Here is a 9,372-nt window from a genome sequence, read left to right on the forward strand (position 1 = left end):
GAAATGTGTCAAAAGGTTGAAAAGTTCAAGGGGCCGAATACTTTCGCAAGGCACTGTAGATATTTCACTTTCACTTTCACTTATTCCCTTTGGTTAAAGCAATACTTGCATACACTCATCAGTAGTAGCTATGCTTTAACTATCATATTCCTAGTTAGTTAATTTGCCTACTAACAGGAGTCTTTTTTTCCACACTGCTTTTGGTAAATTGGGTAATAAAACATATTCCATTCCACACAGATCTCAGTATTAAAAGCATGATTACAGCTCTAACTGGGGTATTTGTGAAGAAAAGAAAAATTGCATGGATTGACCATAACCACAACACTAGTACATAGTACAGAACAAACCATTAAAACAAATGCACAAATTAGCAATTAGCTAAATGTAGTAAAGCAACACAATATAATCCTAATTGTATGCTTCCATACTGACTCAATGGATGGACCTGCAGTGAACTTATTCTATCAATCTTGCAGTAATATACCACATTTTCAAACCACATCAGACGCGTTAGGTTGTCTTCCTTTGGTGAAGCATTACAAATGAGATGCAGGACTGCAGGAAGTAAATCCCACATTAAGAGATTAATACATCCATACATAGTAAAAACCAACACAGTTGTGCGCAGTAAACATGTTGGACCTCTGCTTGTTAGAGCAACACTGTGGCAAGAGAATGACGGGGTGAATGTCACTTGCTACACCACTGGCAGTCGGCAATGAAATGGGACTGGAGGGATTTGGGAGGAATCAATTACGGCGAGGACCTTTAGATGCCCCAAGAGAGAGGTTGAGGTTCTCTGAGAACAGTCTACAAGGCAAAGAGGGCATCTTCCGTCCGCTCAGCCTTCTTGTGGGAGCCACCAGGGGCACGAGCAGGGTGAGCCGGGTTAGCTCCAGGCGGAGATGGCAGAGAATCTGTTGCCTTTGCGCGCTCCTCCAGGAACTTATCAAATTCTGAAATAAACAAATTGATGTAAAGGGATGAAAATGAACAAAACTTCACACACCTTAGAGTAAGTGGAACATATGCAATTGTAATCAGAGTCTATACCTTCACTAGTCACCCCTTCCTCAGCACCATCCCCTTTCTATTGAGAGAAAAAAAAATCATAAAGATAAACATTTTGGCACCATCAATGGAGACTGTCAAAAGACAGAAATAAACCTTCATGTATAGTCAGCAACACAATAAGCTGATGCACAAAAGCATCGTACAGTACAAGTCAAATGCCTGTAAAGTTCCCACAAACTGAGACATATCCATACAAACTGGCTAACGAAAGGACCTGTCAATCATGCATCCTTCTACACTTTTCCCAGGTAAAGACCACAAGGAGCCCTCTTGGGCCCGACTCCACAACCTCCACATGCACATGTTAAAGGAGTTCATACCAGCCATTTTAACTTGACTATCATTAGCACAGTGTTAGCATTTGTAAGTCAAACCTCAAAGTAAACTGTTGTACGTCAGCCATTGGTGGAAATTCATGAGATTATGGTGAATTAAAGGATGTGACGTCAAAGGAAACCAAGTCAAATAAATCCAGTTATATGACATGGATGGATGAAATGTGCTAATAATGAAAAAAAAATGAGGGAAGACGAGAGAGGGAGAGAGAGAAATAAGAAAAAAAGATATAAATCAATGTAAAGAAGTCTCACCACGTCAGCACAGAGCCACTCCTCTATGTCATCCATGACAGAGGACTGCGATACGGGGATCTATGGAGCAAAGCCATGGACAAACCATGGGGCAGCACCAAAGCCACAACAGAAAGACACCCGACCCCAACAACAAAAAGAAAAATTGTAACACACAAAAACACACAAAAAATTTTAAGAATAGGAATCACCAAAGGTTTGGAGAGGAAGACGATTAAAATAATAATTAAGAAAAAATAAAAAATGAGAAGAAAAAAAAAGAAAGGTACTCAAAAGTCACACTCAACCCCCCTCAGGTCTGTGCTCTTATTGTTTGATCTTGTGCAACAATCTGCTACTCAGCTGGGTAGAGAACAGTGAAGTTCCCAGCTTGTGTATTGTTTTCATTAGTTCTGTGGTGCTGACATGGCTTACCAGCTGCCAACTAATGTCACACAGCAGTGTTAATTGTTCCGGATAATTAGTGAATTAGCAAACCGCTTGAACGTGATTAAGAGATTGATTGGATGGGAAAAGCTGAAAGCACAGGGACTGTCGAGAGGCAGGGAAATCCCACAGCATACACATACGTGGATCATGTGCTCACACACACTGCACACATGAACACTGCGTGCGTGCAGTGACTGTGATGAAACCATGTCAGGGTGGATGGTGTGTGTTTGGGTTTGTGTGGGAACCAAACAATCACAGTGAATCAGGAATGCTGGGCAAATGTGTTGCATTATATGGCTGTAAAATTTCCTTTTCAGCGACATAATGCGACCCACTTTTTTGTCTCAAAAGCTGTAAGTCCATCCATTAAGAGTAACAATTAGGAATAAGTAACTTACATGTTTTTTTGTTTACAAAAAAAAAATCTGAAAATGCATTCACACGCACAATACAAAAAGGTATTTCACATCCTTTCACTCCTTATGTGATGAAGTCAAAATCCAGATGTAGCGTTGATCTGATATCAAAGTTGAATAGAGAAAACAAAAAGCTTGCCCTTAGACCCTGTTTTAGGCTACAAAAATACTGGTGGGGTTTCCTCGTGAGATCACAGTTAACGCAGCGAAGGAGCATTTCAAAATAAAAGGCCAAGGCAGTGGGGCAGTGAAAGTCATTCACAGTAAAAAAGCATGCAACTGTGTGAACAGAGGAGAAAATGCTGTAGAAAAGTGTGCAATAAGAAGTCTCTTCTTATCATGACTCTCAGCAATTACACTGATACAAGTTCAAAGTGTTATCCTTTGTATTTAAATATTCATTGTCATAACATCAACTTAATTTTTAGTGTTAGAATTATTACATCTAGATCTATTTCTTGTTAAGGTGAGATGTGTGAGGTTGTTGTTAGTGTCTATTGTATTAAGATCCAGAGACAGTTAATAGGACAAGTGACAAATACTTTCCACTACACAGCAAACCACCATCCCTTTGCTTATTGTTTGTAATGCTTAGATGATATATTATCAGTACTTCAACAATGTTTATCATTGTTTATTTAACCGTGCTGTGTAGCAGTAGTATCTGTACTTCCCTGCTCTTTCAGCTTGTGGCTGTTAAAAGATGAATCGAGCTGATGGAAGTTCCTGGTGACCAGTTGGGCTCATTAACCAATCCATAAAGGCGTGACATTAGTAATTGGTATAGTGTTAAGAACACCCATGTCAATAGAGTGCAATTGAGGTGGGCAATATGGATAAAATCTTACATCACTATATAAGTAATTTTCAATCACCGCAGCGATCAAACTGTTTCCTGGGAATTAAATTGATAAACTGATTATATCAATAAAATACCTTAAATAGATAGAAGACAGAAGTCTAGTTTTTGGTTTGTCCAGTAAATTAAATACTTAACAAATCAAGATACCTGATCATGGAAAATGTTGCCATACAAAAGTCCTGATTATTGATTTGCAAGATTGCCTGCAATGGCCTAATACAACCAATAAAACAGATATTAAAGATGGCTACCTCAGCAAAAATCAGCATGTCTTAAAGTATCATCATATTGCCCAACACTAGAGTACAACATCTGTATGGAATTGGAGTGGATGTTCTTAGGGGGATACGTTTACTGGTATGGTCTTATTTCAAGCATTCCAGTACAAAGCAGTGAGATGAGGCTGGAAATGAGAGCAGCATATGAGGGTTATGGATGATGCCGCAGAAAGTTGAATGCAGGGGTGACGGTGGACACGAGGGAGGGGTAGGAGGACACACTGAGGATGGAGTCCTCACCATTCCTTGGGTAATAAGCCAGCTGTCTATGGGCAGCTCCTGATCTGCTGGGTTATCATCCCCTTTTACCCTCAGCTGAATCAACAACAGAACAACACCTTACACAAGAGAAGAAAGGAACCAGGCCCCACCACAGCATAGCACACAGTGCAGAGAGAGAGAGAGACAGAGGAGAAGTCAAATATGCAAGAAATGGGGTTTCATTTAAAGAGAGAGAAACAGAGGGGAGAACGTAAGAAAACTGTGAAAGGTTCATTCCATAAAAGATGAAAATGAGGAAAATAAAAGGGAAAAAAAGACTTTGAACTCCTTAAAGTAAAAGTACAGTCGAGGCATAGGGTAGCCTGAGGTAACTAAAAAAATAAAATAAAAAAATAATCATCACAATCACCGCTGTGTGTGTCTGCATGGCTGTATTAGTTCAGTTCAGGTTTCAGAAATGTCTGTGTGCTTGGACAGGAAGAATGACTACAAAAATCAAAGCTGGATTTTCTTTACAAACTGATGGTGGAATTTGATTTAAATACACAGAAAAAGTAATTATCCCTTGTTCCACAGTAGGAACATTTTCAGCTTTTTAAGTTTTAATTTTTTGATTATTTTGGCTGTGCTAGTGCACATAGCTTACATTTTGGCAATGGCGAGTTGTTGTTTTTTCTAAATTTATAAGTTCAACCTCAGCTCCTATAATAAGCCGTGTAGCCATAATACACACTCAGACCCTTAAAGACATTAAATGTCTCCTTTGCAACACATTAAAACCATAAGGGTAAGGGTTATTGCTGCTGTTTTATGGAGCACTGCAGCGTTTGAAGCAATTCATCAAAATCAATGTTTTTGCTAATCATTGACATATCCCAGACTGTGGAGAAAAAACCTAGCATTTAGTATACAGAAAATAATTTAAAAGGTCTGTGTTGTATTTTTTTTCTCATAGAAAAACAGTGGCCTTACGTAATGTACACAAACTGGCGTTTAAAAGGTAAACATTCTGAAAATGAAAGAATATTTGGTAGTGATGACCAGGACTGAAGTTGGTTAAAAGATTTGTGGGGGAAATTAGATCATTTTATAGCAGTCATTTTTGTCATCCAAAGACATCAAAGCAGCCATATTAAAGTGAGGGACAAGGGTTAAGAAAGTACTGATATCTGGTTTAAAGACTAAAAAATCCATGAGTTCATGTTTTGTAAGAAGAACAGAACTGCTAGAACTAATATTTAAATCAAATTTTGAGTACTTGCTTATAGGCATGCTTAACACTTGCACAGTTACCACATTCCAAGCCATTTATTTTTTAGCTATTCAGTAATAGCCAATACACAGACCTATGACCTTTTCTTCTGATCAAAGGTTTGATTCAAAGTTTGAGAATCACTGCATTCAGGACAAATGTCACTGTAGAACATACAGTGTCACAGACCATCACATGCAGGGAGTGACCAAGGGCTGAGGACAGACTGGTAAAGGAAAAGTTGTCTGCCAGTAAATAACACAGCACCCACCTCCATATATAGAGAAAAGCTGTATCAAACTACATGCATCAGTGTACTCACCCCTCCTGTGTTCTGTTGTCTCACATCCAAAGCTGAGGCCAGGCCGCCCAGAGTCTGAGGGTCCTCATACTTTACACTGCGCACAAAAACATAAACAACATATTTAAGATGGATACATTTTTTAACAGTGTCAAAAAACAGTAAAACAGTAACAATACCCAGCAATGCTCACCCAATGTTATACCCATGAATATCTGGTCGAATGTAAACATTATGAGAGATGTTTGAAGAAAATTAGAGTTTTTGTATTATTCTGTCCATACTACCTTCATAACACACCATAAAGGAGAAAGACAGAAAGAGGGAGAGAGTCTCTGGCCATTAGGCATGTTGCTGTTATGTGGTCCAGACCCCTGAGCCATCAAACAACCCAATATATCCATTTGCAATTTTGATGATGTGGTAAGCGTCTGGCGTCGTAAAAGAGTAGTCCTCCCCTGAAGCGCTTTGAGTGTCTATGATATAGCGTTATATTAAGGTAATGAATTAAATGCATGAGGGAATAATTCACATAGGAAGATGTTGTGAGAGCAGGGACAGTGAGCACATCAAAAAGTTAAACGTTATCATGGGGGGAGGGAACACAACCTTGTACACAGTGATCATCGGGGAACAAACAGCGTAAAAGTCCCCATGGGTGGTTTTTACTTAAATATTGAAAGGTGGTTATGAATAGCCATTTAATTAACACAAATGGCACCCTGAATAGTAGCATGAGAGGATCTGGGTTGCCCTAGAAGAAAACTAAAATCTAGACCTACTTTTTGCGCTGATCTGCCAGAGAGCTGGTCCTGGTCTGGGCAAACATGTCAAAATCATCCTGGTTGCGGCCTGGTACAGAGGACAGAGTACTGCTCGCGCCGTCTGAAGCTACATCTGGAGAGGGGAGAGCAGATAGGGGCGAGCAAGAAGGACAGAGAAAGTAAAGATGGTGGATTATTCATTAATTCATTCAACCTTTATTTATTCCTGAGAGATCATGGAGGGGTGACCCTCATTTACAATGTGTTTTTACAATTAAACTTGGAAAAATGATCTGATGAATAAATTAGGACAATAAGGATGCAAAATAATACAATTTTATGTAATGCAAGTAGAAGTTTACAGGTTTAAAACCAGATTTTGAAATTGTCCAAAAGGCACAAGTGAGTTGATTCCAAGAGTTAGGTACTCTAAAGTTAAAAGCAGTTTTTCCAAGTTCAGACCGAGCTTGTGGAACATGTAGCAAAAGCTGGTCAGCAGAGCGAGTCTGCCTGTCCCCTGAAGAACAGAGAAGTTCTGTAAGGTAGTATGGTAGTATTCAAATAAGAGCCTTGTGGATAAAGAGATACGAGTGAGTATCGCAATCTTTGTTGGAGAGAAGACCACACAACACTTTCATATAAAATACAATGATGTGTACCATAGACATGACCGTTATGAATCTCAAGGCAGAGTGATAGATAGATAGATAGATAGATTTAAGAGTTGAATATGATGCAGGTCTATTAATCACACCACCGTAGTCCAATACCGACATGAAAACTGCCTCAACAACCCTTTTCCTACAAAACATGGGAATGATGCTTTTGTTTCTGTAGAAATGTAGCCAATTATGACAAAAACATTCAGAACAGCAATATGTATACGCTTTAACCAGAGTATTATAGCATGCAGAGACCTTTTTAGAGACCAACAGGGGAGCTAGCACTGGCAGGGAAGAGTGTCGAGCAATGAGTTGTGTTGTTAGGCACATTTCCTATTAGTAGCTAGATTATGAGCCTTTCTTACACTCTGGTGCTTCTCCAATGCCAGGTCTGCAGAGACTGGGGAGGAGGGATGTTACAGCTTTGGAGAGAGAGAGGGTGTGTATGTGTCTGACAGTTGGAACACCACCTTTTCCTCCACAGTGGAAAATAGACATGACCCCCTTTTGTTCTTACCAATAACAGCTAGTGCAGATGATAGCGAGGCTGTAGTGGGGTTGTGGGCTGGCGAGGCAGTGGCCCCTGCGGTGAAGTGGACTGGAGGGCTGGAGCTGATCCTGGGTGAGACCACAGCAGGGGAGCCCGGGCCCAGGTCTATCAGGTTGTCCTCTGTGGCCTCATTCAACATCTGAAAGTGGACAAAGAGTTGGTCGTCAACAATTATGAATCCATGCAAACATCAATTTTGAGGTTTTGCCAGCAAATGAAGGAAGCATATACATTTGTTAAAGAAATTAGAATACAAACTTTGTATAAACTCACTATTTGAGACAACAATGAGGGTCAGTAGTTGTGAATTGGAGACTATGCACTGGAACAATACTGAGGGTTGAATAAACAAGTGGACAAGATTTCAGATGTGTAAGACAGAAGGCAAGAAGGAGGGGAGGGAAGGACATACTATATAGCATCTAGTTTCACACAGTGGTACTGATGAGACTAAGCGTGAGCTACATATAGCAGATGTGTTAACAGTTATCCCTTCCTTTTAATCCCAGAACAATGACTAGGATTGAACCTTGTACTGGCATCATACTTGCCTCCATCAGCTGGCCACAACACAAACAGACAGAGCACACAGAAAGATCAACAGCATGCAAACACAAACAGCTTTGTGGGATGTAGAGAGAGATGCCCCGACCCTCTGGCAAATCACTGCTACTGGCAAATGTACACTCTTAAATACCAGATTGGGACTAGTTATGTTTTGCTCTTCCAGTGATAAAGCTAAAAAAAAAAAAGTGCAGTCCACTTGCATTAAATATGAATGCAGCAGTGGATTGTGTATGCTATTATAAATAGTAATGATTAATTCAGATACTAAATGGTAAAACAAGCACACCATTGGGGATGTGGACAGATTTGTTAGAAACATCCCTATAGTGTCCTTAATTTTAGACAAACTGCCACAGGCAATGTAAAACAAAAAAAAAGATTTGAAAGATTCTGAAAACATGCAAAAAGCAAATACAAAACAAGCAATCGCAAGAGAGAATTTGTTTGATTTCTGCTCTTTGAACGCTGACTTTCTGTTGATGGTACTCACCCCTTTGTTCTGTAAGGCTCTACCCGACCTGTACCTCTCGTACCTGTGAGCAGCACAAAAACCTATGAATGTTTTACCACAAGCTTTGTGAAGTTTAGGTGGTTACACATCTTTTCATCTACAGAAACCTCATGAAAGAGACATTTTACCAGTTTGAAGCCACAGAATGTTTAAAAGGAACGAGTCTTCACACAAGCTCTGTAACTTTGTAGTGTTTGAACTTGCAAAAAGTGTGTTCAATCTGTGTTAAGCATGTTTTCTCAAAAATGTGATTCTTGAATGGAAAGCTTGGGTATAAAGCCTCAACTTTAAAATAATGAATCAAAATACAGTTCGGCAAAACAAAGTTATAACGACATAATGTTGGCCCAAGTCTTGATCTTATACATTGGGCTGGCAAAAACGTCTAGTTACTGTATGTTACACTGTTATGAACAGGTAAAAGTTGTATCAACATCAAAGATAATTTAAAGATTACCAAACAAAGTTCTGTTAACGGCACCCTATCAAAAACAAGCATTTCAGTCCTTGTTGTGCCATAAAAAAGCCTGACTTATGGTTTAATTGATCGTACCTCTCATATCGGAGGAAAATGTTGTTTAGGTCGTCATTGACATGTAGCAGTTCCTCTGTCACTTCTTCGTTAGAGACGCGCGAAATCAGCTCAACCACTCTCTGCTGCATAGCCCTGCATGTTCTGTTCAGCTCCTTAATAGATGGCACATTGACAGATTGATCACATTTACTGATATATCAAGCAATAGAAAAAGAAACAAAGGGAGAGGGAGAAAGATCGAGTTATAGAAAGTCAAATAATTTTGTCAGACATACAATATTATACGGCATTGTCTAAAATTTACTGTATGTGTATATATATATATATAATATATATATATATATATATATATA

General features: G+C 39.3%; 1 protein-coding gene and 1 long non-coding RNA gene across 9 annotated transcripts in view; one reads left to right on the forward strand and one right to left on the reverse strand.

Annotated features, from left to right (window-relative positions):
• Window positions 1–61: 61 nt before the first annotated feature.
• The window catches only part of tom1l2a (target of myb1 like 2 membrane trafficking protein a), an 18,922-nt gene continuing 9,611 nt past the window's right edge, over window positions 62–9,372 (reverse strand). The window contains exons 8-17 of one of the 8 annotated variants that reach the window (XM_032536743.1): window positions 9,038–9,171; window positions 8,464–8,506; window positions 7,958–7,966; window positions 7,374–7,545; window positions 6,213–6,327; window positions 5,452–5,527; window positions 3,896–3,970; window positions 1,668–1,727; window positions 1,057–1,093; window positions 62–959 (exon numbers count right to left, since the gene is read on the reverse strand). In XM_032536743.1, the coding sequence (XP_032392634.1) occupies window positions 814–959; window positions 1,057–1,093; window positions 1,668–1,727; window positions 3,896–3,970; window positions 5,452–5,527; window positions 6,213–6,327; window positions 7,374–7,545; window positions 7,958–7,966; window positions 8,464–8,506; window positions 9,038–9,171 (867 nt within the window). In that variant the 3' untranslated portion in view covers window positions 62–813. Of the gene's footprint in view, window positions 960–1,056; window positions 1,094–1,667; window positions 1,728–3,722; window positions 3,994–5,451; window positions 5,528–6,212; window positions 6,328–7,373; window positions 7,546–7,957; window positions 7,967–8,463; window positions 8,507–9,037; window positions 9,172–9,372 lie in introns of those variants that run through there. The other 7 variants (XM_032536744.1, XM_032536745.1, XR_004335179.1 and 4 more) reach the window with 7 other exon arrangements.
• The window catches only part of LOC116702537 (uncharacterized), a 10,324-nt gene continuing 5,810 nt past the window's right edge, over window positions 4,859–9,372 (forward strand). The window contains exon 1 of the long non-coding RNA XR_004335188.1: window positions 4,859–4,944. This is a non-coding gene — a long non-coding RNA (uncharacterized LOC116702537). The remainder of the gene's footprint in view (window positions 4,945–9,372) is intronic.

This window comes from Etheostoma spectabile, chromosome 15, assembly GCF_008692095.1.
Source record: "Etheostoma spectabile isolate EspeVRDwgs_2016 chromosome 15, UIUC_Espe_1.0, whole genome shotgun sequence".
Classification (NCBI taxonomy): Eukaryota; Metazoa; Chordata; class Actinopteri; order Perciformes; family Percidae; genus Etheostoma; species Etheostoma spectabile.